Source organism: Rhinopithecus roxellana, chromosome 11 (genome assembly GCF_007565055.1).
Source record: "Rhinopithecus roxellana isolate Shanxi Qingling chromosome 11, ASM756505v1, whole genome shotgun sequence".
In the NCBI taxonomy this organism is placed as follows: Eukaryota; Metazoa; Chordata; class Mammalia; order Primates; family Cercopithecidae; genus Rhinopithecus; species Rhinopithecus roxellana.
The window spans coordinates 40129790-40143881 of NC_044559.1; the positions used below are offsets into that span (position 1 = coordinate 40129790).

The 14092-nt window shown below is 40.9% G+C and overlaps 1 protein-coding gene and 2 non-coding genes across 3 annotated transcripts in view; all 3 read right to left on the minus strand.

Annotated features, from left to right (window-relative positions):
• The window catches only part of EIF3A (eukaryotic translation initiation factor 3 subunit A), a 49694-nt gene that overhangs the window by 21865 nt on the left and 13737 nt on the right, over positions 1-14092 (minus strand). The window contains exons 7-14 of the mRNA XM_010375970.2: positions 12649-12820; positions 8461-8565; positions 7979-8077; positions 6823-6939; positions 6437-6622; positions 5174-5521; positions 3665-3769; positions 3469-3582 (exon numbers count right to left, since the gene is read on the minus strand). Of these exons, the coding sequence (XP_010374272.2) occupies positions 3469-3582; positions 3665-3769; positions 5174-5521; positions 6437-6622; positions 6823-6939; positions 7979-8077; positions 8461-8565; positions 12649-12820 (1246 nt within the window). The remainder of the gene's footprint in view (positions 1-3468; positions 3583-3664; positions 3770-5173; positions 5522-6436; positions 6623-6822; positions 6940-7978; positions 8078-8460; positions 8566-12648; positions 12821-14092) is intronic.
• On the minus strand, positions 7233-7364 carry LOC115900586. The gene has a single exon (XR_004060258.1). It is a non-coding gene; the product is annotated as a small nucleolar RNA SNORA19 (small nucleolar RNA).
• Positions 8219-8347, minus strand: LOC115900587. The gene has a single exon (XR_004060259.1). It is a non-coding gene; the product is annotated as a small nucleolar RNA SNORA19 (small nucleolar RNA).

The window sequence follows — 14092 nt, forward strand, 5'->3', positions numbered from 1 at the left end:
TTCAGGCTTTGTTCTTTCATGCACAGACCACAGAAAAGGTAGATGCAGCATAATTCTTAAGGACCCTAGGATTTTTGGAATGATGAGAATTGGCTTCAACTTCCAGTTAGCAGCTGCATTAACCCCTAAACAGTGAGCATACCCTTCAGTGCTCTGAAGCCTGGCACTGACTTCTCTCTACATATGAAAGACCTAGTTGGCCATCTTCTTCCAACAGAAGGTTGTTTCATCTACACTGAAAATCTATTGGCTGGGCACCATGGGTGACCCCTGTAATCCCAACACTTTGGGAGGCTGAGGCAGGCGAACTGCTTGACTTCCAGAGTTTGAGACCAGCCTGGGAAGCCTGGCGAAACCCCGTCTCCACTAAAAATACAAAAAAAAAAGCTGGCATGGTGGTTCATGCCAGTAGTCCCAGCTGCTCAGGAGGCTGAAGTGGGCACTTGAGTCCAGGGGGTAGACGTAGGGAGCTGAGATCGCGCTACTGCACTCCAGCCTGGGTGATACAGCGAGACCCCGTCTCTCAAAACAGCAAGAAAATCTCGTTTAGTGTAGCCACCTTCATCAACTATCTCAGCGAAATCTTCTGAATAACTTGCTGTAGCTCCTCCATCAGCACTTGCTGCTCCACATTGTACTTTCATGTTATAAAAACGGTTTTCCTTAAACCTTATGAACCAACTTTTGCTAGCTTCATACTTTCCTTCTGCAGCTTCCCTTATTTATTTACATATATAGATATATATTTATACATTTATTGATAGAGTCTCCCTCGGTTGCCCAGGCTGGAGTGCAGTGGCACAATCTCAGCTCACTGAAACCTCTGCCTCCCAGGTTCATGCAATTCTCCTGCCTCAGCCTCCTGAGTGTCTGGGATTACACGTCTGCCACCACGCACGGCTAATGTTTGTATTTTTAGTCGAGATGGCATCTTGCCATGTTGGCCAGGCTGGTCTCAAACTCCTAACCTCAAGTGATCCGCCCACCTCGACCTCCCAAAGTCCTGAGATTACAGACATGAGCCACCAGGCCCAGCCTTTTGCAGCTTTCTAACCTCTGTCAGCCTTTGTAGTATTAACTGTTGAGCGTTAGAGCCTTGCTCTGGATCAGGCTTGGCTGAAGGGAATGTTGTGTCTGGTGTGATCCAGACCAATGAAACTTTTTCCATGTCAGCAATAAGGCTGTTTCACTTTCTCACTGTTTATGTGTTCACTGGAGTAGCATTTTTAATTTCAAGAACTTTTCCTTTGCATTCACAACTTGATTAGTTCAAGAGGCCTAGCTTTCAACAGGCCTTCCTCACTGAGCTTAATCATTTCTAGCATTTGATTTAAAGTGAGAGACAGGCGACTCTTCACTCGAACACTTAAAAGCCATTGTGGGATTGTTAATTAGCCTAATTTCAGTATTATGTCTCAGGAGCCAGGCATATAGTGGCTCACGCCTATAATCCCAGCACTTTGGGAGGCTGAGGCAGGCGGAACACTTGAAGTCAGGAGTTCAAGACCAGCCCAGCCAACATGGTGACCCCGTCTCCACTGAAAACACACTTGGAATGTTGAGGCTGGAGAATCACTTGATCCTGGTGGGGCAGAGGCTGCAGTGCGCCAAGACTGCACCACTGCACTCCAGCCTGGGCGACAGAATGAAACTGTCTCAAATATATATATATATATATAAATGTCTCGGGGAATAATAGGAAGGCTCAAGGACAGGGAGAGATAGTCAGGAAATGGCCAGTCAGTAGAACAGTCAGAAGAGACACAACACTTACAGATTAAGTTCACCGCCTTATATGAGAGTGGTGCGTGGCACCCCAAAATAATTACAACAGTAACATCAAAGATCACTGATCACTATAACAAATATAGTAATGAAAAAGTATGAAATACTTTGAGAATTACCAAAATGTGACAGAGACATGAAATGAACACATGCTGTTGGAAAAATGGTGTCAACAGACTTGCTCAATACAAGGTTACTACAAACTTTTAATTTGTAAAAGAAAAAATAAGAATAAAAATAATAATATGGGGGGGCTGGAGGAGGCATGGTGGCTCACACCCATAATCACAGCACTTTGGGAGGCCCAGCCAGGAGATTCGCTTGAGCCCAGGACTTTGAGACCTGTCTGGGTAACACCACAAAAGCACAATAAAGTGAAGCACAATAAAACAAGATTTGCCTATATATAATAAAATAAAATTGGCCGGACGCGGTGGCTCACGCCTGTAATCCCAGCACTTTCGGAGGCCGAGACGGGCGGATCACGAGGTCAGGAGATTGAGACCACCCTGGCTAACACGGTGAAACCCCATCTCTACTAAAAATACAAAAAATTAGCCGGGCGTGGTGGCAGGCGCCTGTAGTCCCAGCTACTTGGGAGGCTGAGGCAGGAGAATGGCGTGAACCCGGGAGGCGGAGCTTGCAGTGAGCTGAGATCCGGCCACTGCACTCCAGCCTGGGCAACAGAGCTAGACTCCGTCTCAAAAAATTAAAATAAAATAAAATAATAAATATGACATGGTAATACCAAACACCATGGTTTAATTTTTAAAGGCATTTTAATCAATGCAAGATGATATATGGCTATTTCCATTCTGCCCTATGTGAAAAAATGGAAGGCTCCAAATCAGCCCAATTTGGTCTGCAGCACTTTTCTAATTACTTTTTAATATTTACATGTTAAGAGAATTATCACAAAAATTCCAACTTCTGAAAAAATGGGAAGAGCTGGCAATCCTAGGTCCATTAATCTCCAGGTGACAACATTCAGATGAAACCAAGAAAAGGTTGCATTCTCCTATTACATTCTACACTGATGTTTGTCTCCTGCTTATGGTTACTTTTTTAAACCAGATCTGTTCACTCACTTTTATTACATATTTGGTGCCATAAGCATTTGTAAACCCTGCTTTTGTATCATTAAGTAAATATAATACACACTATAAATTAACAAAACTACGGAATGACCTGTTTAGTCACAAAAGACCACACAGTACACAATTCCATTTACATAAAATGTCCAGAAGCAGCAAATCTAAAGGAGTAGTTTAGCGGTTGCCTAGGGCTGGGGTGGTGGGGAAGAATAGGGATGACTACTGCTAATGGCTTAGAACTTCTTTTTGAGATATGTTTTAAAATTAGATTGTGGAGATGGCTGCACAATTCTGCAAGTAAACTGAAAACTATGAGTTGTATAAACATGCCATACAATTTACCCATTTAAAGTGTACATAAAGCAGTTTTTTGTAAAATGGGCTTTTCAGTTGTCCTTTGTTTCTAAGTTTCGTTTGTAATCTCTATCGTGAAATGTTCCATCTTTCTACCAATCTGTCCATAGGCAGCCATTAGAGCACCATTTCTAGCGGAAGAATACAAAATAAAGCAATTCTGAATGCTTGGTTCCATCACTGGCAGAGGATTTAATTACAATCTAAAAATATTACAATTAAATTAAAAACTTACTCTTTCTTCCTCTTGTTGCTCCCACAGATCCATGTCTTTAATTCTCTGTTCCTCGTAAGCGCTCTTTATCAAAGGAATTTCTTCCAAACGTTTGGCTCTTTCAAAATAGTCAATCTGAATGACATGACAACACATGTAGTTTTTAAAAATCTCTCTTAACTCGGTATGTTAAAGGTTTACCAATCCTTTCATTTACCTTCTTTTCTTGATTCTTTAGGCGTTCCTGAAGTTCTTTCTTTTCTTTCTCCAGTTGTTCAACCTGTTTAGCCATGATAAAATCTGGATCCAATTCCTCAAGGTCCTAAAAGGTAATACAAACGCACAATTGTTAATAAGGATAAACAAGCAATGCCTAACATAACTCACTGCTTTCTAGAATAAAATCCTAAATTGCTTTCATTGTTACAATGGACAATAATTTAGGAAATGTAAAAACACTTATACAATAGCCTTATTTCCACTTGACCATAAGGAAAAAAATATCCATACATCTTTTTCTCACTCCTCCAACCTACATCTACCCACACTCTACTAAACAGGGTAAGCAAACCTAATCAGAAAACCCAAAATCTGAAATGCTCCAAATTTTAAAACTTTCTGACCACCAACACGGTGCCACAAGTGTAAAATTCCACACCTGACCCAGGTGACAGGTCAGTAAAAATGCATTAAAACTTTGTTTCACGCACAAAATTATGTAAAATAGTGTACAAAATTACTTTCAGGCTATGTGTATAAGAAGTCTATGAAACAGGCCTTGTGTGGTGGGTCGCACCTGTAATCCCAGCAATTTGGGAGGCTGAGGCAGGTAGATCATTTGAGGTCAGGAGCTGAAGACCAGCCTGGCCAACATGGTGAAACCCCATCTCTACAAAAAATACAAAACCTAGCCAGGCGTGGTGGCACACCCCTATAATCCTGACTACTTGGGAGGCAGAGGCTAGAGAACTGCTTGAACCTGGGAGGCAGAGGTTGCAGTGAGCCAATATCATACCACTGTACTCCAACCTGGGCAACAGAGTGAGACTATCTCCCACGAAGAAAAAAAAAAAAAAAAGTCTTATAAAACAAATTAATTTCGTGTTTAGACTTTACTCCAATCCCCAAAATATCTCATTATACATACATACAAATATTCCAAAATCCAAAAAAATCCAAAATCTGAAAGGTATCTGCTCTCAAGCATTTTGGGTAAGGGATACGCAACCTGTTCTGTGATTAATATATAGTAGTTAAAACTGCACAGAGCAGGCTGGGTGCGGTGACTCACGCCTGTAATCCCAGCACTTTGAGAGGCTGAGGCAGGCAGGTCACCTGAGGTCAGGAGTTCGAGACCAGCTTGGCCATCATGGTGAAAAGCTGTCTCTACTAAAAATACAAAAAATTAGCTGGGTGTGGTGGCAGGTGCCTGCAATCCCAACTACTTGGGAGGCTGAAGCAGGAGAATCACTTGAGGTTGCAGTGACCCGAAATCACGTCACTGTACTCCGGCCTGGGCGACAAGAGACTCCATCTCAAAAAAAAAAAAAAAACACAAAACTTCCCAGAGCAATAAACATATGCCTACTCACAGATTTAGTCATAACTAGCTGTACCAAAATGTGTGAAATAACTCAACAAGCCAACAAATGGTACAGGACTATGGTTCTAAGAGTACAAAATACCTGGATAAAACTAGCTTTTTAATGACTAAAATGCTACATACTTCAATGTCAATATCTTTGAATGCTTTGGCACCCAGTTCTGTTTTCTTGATCTGCTCCAAACGCTCTCGAACAGTTTTCTTTTTGATTTGTTCATGTTCCTGTAAGATACGCTCCTTCTCTCTCTCCTTAGCTTCCTGGCGCAGCCTCTCTTCCTCAGCCTTCCGTACTTTCTGGAGTTCAGCTTCCCTCTGTTCCAATTCTTCCTTCTCACGCTGAATATTCAGACTCTCAAGGCGCTCTTTTCTTTCCTCAATTGTCTGGCGGCGAGCCAGGATTCGCTGGTGCTCTTTTCGTGAATTTTTAAGGTATGCAGTAACAGCCAACTGATGCTGTTCTTCTTTCTCTTGCTTCAAAAACAAATGAATTTTTTTAAATGACCAAAATTAACATTCTCTGGTATTAGGCATTAAAGAAATTACAAAATAATCCTGATGCATTTTCTATGCATCTGCATTTGATAATGGAAGATGACACTATCCAAGCTGTTTGTTTTCGGTATCAAATGCTATGGTGTTGCTCCTACTCAGTCTTTTAATAGCAATGATGCAGCTAAAGAAACTCTCCTGGCTAAGACAACTTTTCACTGCACCAAACCTACCTTAGGTGTTCATTAACAGAGCTCACAAACAAGAAATAACTTGTTACGGGTAGTGGCTCACACCTGTAATCCCAGCACTTTTGGGAGGCCAAGGTGGGTGGATCACTTGAAGTCAGGAGTTTTGAGACAAGCATGGCCAACATGGTGAAACCCCATCTCTACTAAGAATATAAAACATTAGCTGGGCACGTGGTACGTGCCTGTAGTCCCAGCTACACGGTAGGCTGAGGTACAAGAATTGCTTGAACTCAGGAGGTGGAGATTGCAGTGAGTCGAGATGGCGTCACTGCACTCCACCATGGGTGACAGAGTGAGACTCCATCTCAAACAACAAAAAAAAAAGAAAGAAAGAAAGAAATAACTTAAGCAGGAGGGAAAAATCCACTCACTGTACTTCATTATTTGAGGAATCCTATGTCTACTCTGCTGTTTCTGTAACATAATCCATACTTTTACATTACCTACACAGAGGAGTATTTTGTTCGATGGAAGAAAGCTCAGTGATTTGTGTATTTGATCAAATAACAAAACTACCAAGTACAATTCTACAGGAAATATATCATAAATCCCTTCTCTCAGATACTGTCTCAAACCTCTTTGTGAAAGACATGGCGCAAGAGTCCCTCAAAACTTCTGGGATTTATTTCCCTGGGAAGATGCATACCAGTATATGAGCTGGTTTAATGACTTCAAGTGCTTTTGCAAGTACTGAGGACATGGCTGTCAGCTGATTTCTTATCTGCTCTGAAGGCATGCTTTGCAAATGAGGACCAATCGGAGCATCTTCTCGAGTAGCATAATTCAAATCAGATCCAAAACTCAGGGTCCGAGAAGTGTGATCAATACGAACCTTTAAAAATTAAATTATCAATGGTTAAATCCATAAGCGTGAAGTCAAAAAGTAACAGAAGAACGTCATATACAAAAGCTGGAAAAGTTCACTCAGTAAACTTTAAAATGGTATCACTGTACCAAAAGCTGAGAAACAAAAGATACGTGTCTTTCTAGTCCTCAAGGGCCTTCTCCTATCTCCTTACAGCACATACCTACCTGCAAGTCGCAATGCCTGGCTGCGTCTACTATGGCCCGTTCCAGTTGGAAAGCATCAACGAAAGGAACCAGAGAAGTCAAACGAGAAAACTCAATGCTCTGATAAATCTGTGACACCTGCATAGAAAACATAGGGTTAATAACACTAGTCTCTATTTATTCAGCACTTTTTATGTGCAATCTCATGACACTCATGGGAAGTAGAAATTATGCCAGAGAATTTATGTTAGCAGTACATTGTCAAAGCCAGAATGTTAATCCCAGACTATCAACTCTAAACCCCATGCTTTGAGAACCATTACCATACTATTCCTCAAACCTATAATCTTTTCAAATCCTAGTTGTCGTAAAACAAAAAAAGTCTAAAAACCTGCTACTTACCGAATATATTTAAACACTTCTTACAGAATTTTTGTCTGAAGGAGACTGGCAGCATTACTTTTTATAGTTATACTGCTAATTAGCCTTCAATTATTTGTATAGCACATAAGAAATAACACTGCTCACATATATAGAAGAAAGCAGGTCAATGACACGTGCATAAATACTGAGATGAAAATATAATAAAAGGCCCTCCTTCCCAAATGAAACAAATGGCAAACAAAATGGGAGCACTTATTTAAGCCCCTGGACTAAAATATATGAAAAGGCTGTCTCATTCACTCACGGTGGGAGGATCTATTAATCCAGGGTTCTGAATAGCTATTAAAGCTTTAAATCCATAAACAGTATGACTAATTCCACTTCTTATGCCACAGAAAGTAATAGAAGTATGCAAAGACATATGTATGAAAGATGATCAATGCTACAGGACTTCTAACACGAAAAAAAAAATCTAGTAATACAGGTTTTCATCAAGAGAGTCTGAATAAATACACCACGGTACCTTAAATGGAATAAGGTAGCCCGTACATTACTAACAAGGAAAAATGCCCAAAGACAGTGTTTGACCAAAAAAAAAGTGGTGCGCTACAAAATACGTAAACATAATAATTCTGATTTTCAAATTAATATAATAGACTAATTTTTGGCAGGGGCAGAACACAGGGAGGTTCTCACTTCCTAGGCAGTTCTAGATTTTTCCAGTTTTTAGTTTCATGATGAGCACACACTATCAAGGAAATTCCAGTTCTTCCACAAAACACTTTATTTTTACCTGCTGCAGAAGGCGGAGGATGGTGTTGTTTTGCAGTTGTGGCACATACTGTTGCAATTCCGGTTCCTTTTCAGGTTGTTCCCTAACCCAATTTAGAACCTATAAAATTCATTAAGTTGAAAGAGAATTATACTTTCTACATAATAGATACTAAAACATCTAAAACTCTTTCAGTTTTTTTAATATACGAAAACATCATCCAATGCAAAGAAATACAAAATGTATCATGAAGCTACTGATACTTGTTTGAAGGTGACTGGCAGCAATGGCTAAATTAGTCATGCTGCTAATTAACCTCCAAATGTTTGTTTAGCACATCAGAAATATCTTTTCTCTTGAAATAAAGAAAAAAGACAATGAAATGTGCACTGAATTCCAACACATAGGACAAAACTTCTCTCTTAACAAGTATCAATACAACCCAAAACTGCAATAAGGCCAACTCTGATGGTGGTAACCAAAACTTATATACAAAGGCTTACCTTTGTGACTCGCTCACAGAGTTTTAATGGGTTAAATTCTACTTCAAGCCAATTGTAAAGGTCTTTCACTTCTGGGACAACATATTGTAGTACATTAAATCTGACCTACAGTAAGCAAAACAAAAGATGTAACTACCAAAGGAAATTTTCCAACTAAAATTCTGAACTTAGTATAAATGATAGCATTGGAAATCTGGAAAATGATTTAAAAAATCATCAAACCTCAACCTCCTCTAAATTTACCAAAAATGAATCCAAAGTACAACTATGCTGGGTCTCTTGCCCCACGCTATGCACACTAACCTACGGTGAAAAGCCCCACAGGTATGTAAAAAAGAAATGAAACTCTAAAAAACACAACTACAACCAATTAAGTATTCACAAAGACAACTACTGTGGCCAACGGAATATTTTATTACTAATAACAAGGAAAATACCAGAATTTTACTTTTATATAAATTGTCACACAAAAATGATCACAACAGCACTATTTCTAATAGCTCCAAACTGGGGAGAATTCACATACTCATAAATAGGATAGTGCTATCCTATTATTATGTGTTCATAAAATAAACAAAAATGCACAAAAAAGAACAACTACATAGAACACATGAATAAATCTCACAAACCTAACTGTGAGAAAAAGAATTTCACATACCACCCCATTTATATGGACTTCAATTTTACCATGGAATATGTCATTTTTTTAGGAACTGTTAACCCAAGGACAGAATAACTGCAGGGACAGAGCAAAGCACAGACGTGTACCCACAGAGAGTGGGTAACAAAACTGAGGCAAATGTTGGCAGATCGCATCCCCAAGTCAGGAGGGCGCCCACACACACGAGCACTCAGGGCTAAGGTTAACTCTAATGTAAAATGGGTACAAGACTGATGCCATTCTAACACTTCCCCCTTATAAGCATCCATATATCTTGACTACAATAAGGTGTGGTATATGCATACAAATAAAATTCCCTAACTTGGAATCTACCTTTAAGAGAGAAAAAAAAAATTAACAGTTCTAATTTCATTCCTATCAAGTTATTTTAGATTATTCATGTAGCTCCCCTTCCAAATAGGGAATGTGAAAGGTTGCCATAATCTACGAAATTATATTTCTCACTAAAATACACAATTGGTTTACTTTCTGATTTAAAAGTCACTCTTAGGAATGTTTGAGTCTTTTCCTGTGATAAGGGAATCCCTCTGTCTCACAAATTTGGTGATGGAAGCCTAAGGCTCAGGTATTGACCTTGGATATATGGTCAACTCAAGAAGTTGATAAATGCCTCTTGGCAGTCAGCTAATCCATTCACATGACACTAACGGGTATCCTCCTAAAAGTTTACACTCTATGGGCACAATGAGGACCCTAATCTAGATGCCCTCGCTGCCGGTCCAATGCTACCCATGAGTGATCACTGATTGACTTGCTCACAGAGCTTTAGTGGCTTAAATTCTACTTCCGGCCTTTCGCTTCTGGGAAAACATATTGCAGTATATTACATCTAAGTCTAAGAGATCTTTTTTTTTATTTGAGATGGAGTCTCACTCTGTCACCCAGCCTAGAATGCAGTGGCACGATCTCAGCTCACTGCAACCTCTGCCTCCCAGGTTCAAGCGATTCTCCTGCCTCAGCCTCCCAAGTAACTGGGATTACACGCACGCACTGCCATGCCCAGCTAATTTTTTTTTTTTTTTTTTTTTTTTTTGTATTTTTAGTAGAGATGGGGTTTCACCACAATGGCCAAGCTGGTTTCGAACTCCTGACCTGAAGTGATCCACCCGCTAAGATTAAAGACGTGAGCCACCACGCCTGGCCGAGATCACCTTTAACAGCAAGGTGACGTGGATTATCTTTCCAGTGTGGCACATTTCTTCAGCTTTAAAAATTAGAAGCCGATTTTTTATTAGCAAATGTTTTCTCAAGACACTGCTGTTGCTTTATTACACTGAGTCCTGCATCCATCCCATAAACAGAAAGTTGAACTCTGGGCAGTGGCAGCAGAGAAAAACATGGAGGCATACAAAGTAGAAAAAAGGCTGCTCTGCAGGGACTCTTCGCAGAAGTTAACTACAAAGCAAATCTGCATTACTCTGTCATAAAAGAAAAATGACACTATCTAGAAAACCTATTTGTTCTTACTTATATTGACTACTGCAGAAAATTTAGGCCTTTTATCTAGCTTTTACCAGAGTGAATATAGGTGATTCCTCAGAATACATTTTTAAAATATCTGAGAGAGGTTGCCATTATCTTTTTGATTTCTTTAATTGCTCTATTCATGAATTAGGGACTGTTAATGATTTAAACTCCATTTTTGGTAAACATACAGCCAAGTTGATTTTTCCTTAATACTTTTCTCTAGTACTTATCCCTCTCTCTCTTATCCCAAAGTAATCTACTGGAGGTGATTCTAACAACCAAGTCAGACTGTTACAATGAGAATCCCTAGAATCTAAGCTCCCCTAGAATACAACTTCTCCCTTCAGTTTCACTTTCTAGGCACTTAATAGGCACTCAACAAATTTCCACTGAATGGAAAATTCCATCAATGTGAAACACTGAAAAGATACACAAATCTGGCCAGCGCGGTGGCTCACACCCGTAATCCTAGCACTTAGGGAAGCCGAGGGGGGTGGATCACTTGAGGCCAGGAGTTCCAGACCAGCCTAGCCAACGTGGCAAAACTCCATCTCTACTAAAAATATTAAAAAACCACTGCAGTGGTGCGCACCTGTAATTCCAGCTACTTGGGAGGCTGAGGTAGGAGAATCACTTGAACCTGGGAGGTGGTGGTTACAGTGAGCTAAAATGGCACCACTGCACCCCAGCCTGAGCAACAGAGTTAGACCCCGTCTCAAAAACACCACCACCACCACCTCCACATCTTAGGCTCCACACTCTAAAACTTTCGTATTATATCTGCTGGGTAAAACCTAGAAATCTGCATTTTAAAAAGTATTTCACATACAATTTCACTGAATAACCCTAATTAAGTCCATACTATTTAATAACATAAAATGAAAGTTTAAAAGAGAAAAAAGTTGAAAATATTTTAGTTGTTCAGACACTGAAGGTAAGTCTACCTTACCTTCTCCCCTACTGATATGGTTTGGATCTGTGTACCCACCCAAATCTCATGTTCAACTGTAATCTCCAATGTTGGCGTGTGGCCTGGTGGGAGGTGACTAAATCATGGGGGCAGTTTCTAATGATTTAGCACCATCCCCCTAGGCCCATCCTCATGATTAAGAGTTCTCTCAAGATCTGGTCGTTCAAAAATGTGTGGTACCTTCCCCCTCCCTTTCTCCTGCTCCAGCCATATAAGCCATACCTGCTTCCCGTTCCCCTTCCACCATGGCGGTAATTTTCCTGAGGTCTCCCCAGATGCAGAAGCCACTATACTTCCTATACAGCCTGTGGAACCGTGAGCCAATTAAATCTCTTTTCTCTATAAATTACCCAGTCTCGGGTATTTCTTTTTCGTTTATTTGTCTGCTTGTTTGAGAAGGACTCTCACTCTGTCGCCCAGGCTGGAGTGCAGCGGCACAATCTCAGCTCATTGCAACCTCCGTCTCCCAGGTTCCAGCAACTCTCCTGACTCAGCCTCCTGCGCAGCTGGGATTACAGGTGTGCGCCACTACGCCCAGCTAATTTTTTGTATTTTTAGTAGAGACCAGGTTTCATCGTGTTTGCCAGGCTGATCTTGAATTCCTGACCTCGGGTGATCCACCTACCTCAGCCTCCCAAAGTGCTAGGATTACAGGCATAAGCCACCACAGCCGGCCTCGGGTATCTCTTTATAGCAGTGCGAGAACATACTAATACCCCTAGCCTCTTCATATTTCCCACACACAGCTTAATTAGTTTTCCTAGAGCTCCCATGAAATAAGCCATGACCCTTCTTGCCCATCGTTACTTTTTCTCTCACTGACTGGCCCACAGTATTCCCCAGAGCCAACCTAAGTCCTGCTACATCAAAACTCCCAATAATTTAACCCCCGCTCACCTACTGGAGCGGAACTGCCTCAACTGAACGGTGACTGACACCAGTGCTTCCCCGTCCATACATCAGAACCCTCGGCACTGAATCAGAATTCCTAGTATTTAATCATGAGTTATTAAACCTGACCACAAAGTTTTCTGCCCAAAGCTATAAAAATCCTCAAATTAATACTAACCATATCATTAATAAGGCCAATTCGTGTCGGTGGGGCTTGAAGACCTAGTAGTGTTGCAAGGCGACGCTGTTTTTCAACTATAATGCCATCCATATCCAGAAGTCGAGCAATATCCGTACGCTCAGGAGTAATAGGGATGGAAAGAGTGGCTAAAAGGACTCTAGTAGACATTCTATGGAGAACAAAGTTTTAAATCTGTTAGGTTTATAAATGATATTTGATAAGCGGAAAAGCACTTCTCTTTAATCTTAAGGCGTGCTAGTGACAGAACGTGTACATCACCACGGTGCACAATATTCATAAATATTATTCCATCAAAGCACGAGAGTAAGAGAAATGGACTGTGTTTAAATGAATACTTAAATCAGAACTTCATCTATCCACTCAGTACTGTCAGTGTTTTCTAGCTTCAGAAAGACTGTGATTAAATGGCAGAAAAGGCATATTCGTATACCCCACATTTCCTTACAAAATTAAGGCAGGTTTAAAAACTAAGGAAATGGCTGGGCGCAGTGGCTCACACCTACTGGGAGGCCAAAGCGGGCGGATCACCTTAGGTTAGGAGTTCCAGACCAGCCTGGACAACATGGTGAAACCCCATCTCTACTAAAAATACAAAAATTAGCCAGACACGGTGACAGGAGCCTGTAATCCCAGCTACTCAGGAGGCTAAGGCAGGAGAATCACTTGAAACCCAGGAGACGGAGGGTGCAGTGAGCCGAGATAGCACCACTGAACTCCAGCCTGGGCGGCAGAGTAAGACTGTCTCAAAACAAAACAAAACAAAAAAACCCTAAGGAAATAAGTGGCAATAAGGGAGAAAAAAATTATAAGAATCACAAGTGAACACTATTATGGTAGTGAGGGAGATGGGCAGACAAAAACAAGGAGCTAATTTTTCACATCCCTGAAAAACAAGAAGTCAGGCTGCATTCAGAGCATGGCAGGACCCCAAAGCCTGTGAGCCCTGGAGCTGAAGGGCTAGCATTTTCCCTTCGCCATTTCCAAGACTGTGACCTTAGGCAAGATACTTAATTTTCTGAGTCATAAGGGTATTGCAAAGATTAAACCAAATAACGTACTAAGAGCTAGACAGCCTAATGATCACTATTATTATAGTACTCTCTGAAGGCAAGCTATGTGTCTGGAAGAACATGTTTTTCCTTAAAACAAACAGATGTGGGCCAGGCGCAGTGGCTCACGTCTGTAATCCCAGCACTTTGGAAGGCCGAGGCAAGTGGATCACCTGAGGTCAGGAGTTCAAGACCAGCCCGGCTAACATAGTGAAACCCTGTTTCTACTAAAAATACAAAAAAAAAAATACAGAAAAAATTAGCCAGGTGTGATGGCGGGCGCCTGTAATCCCAGCTACTCGGGAGGCTGAGGCAGGAGAAGCGCTTGAACCCAGGAGGCAGAGGTTGCAGCAAGCCAACATCGCGCCACT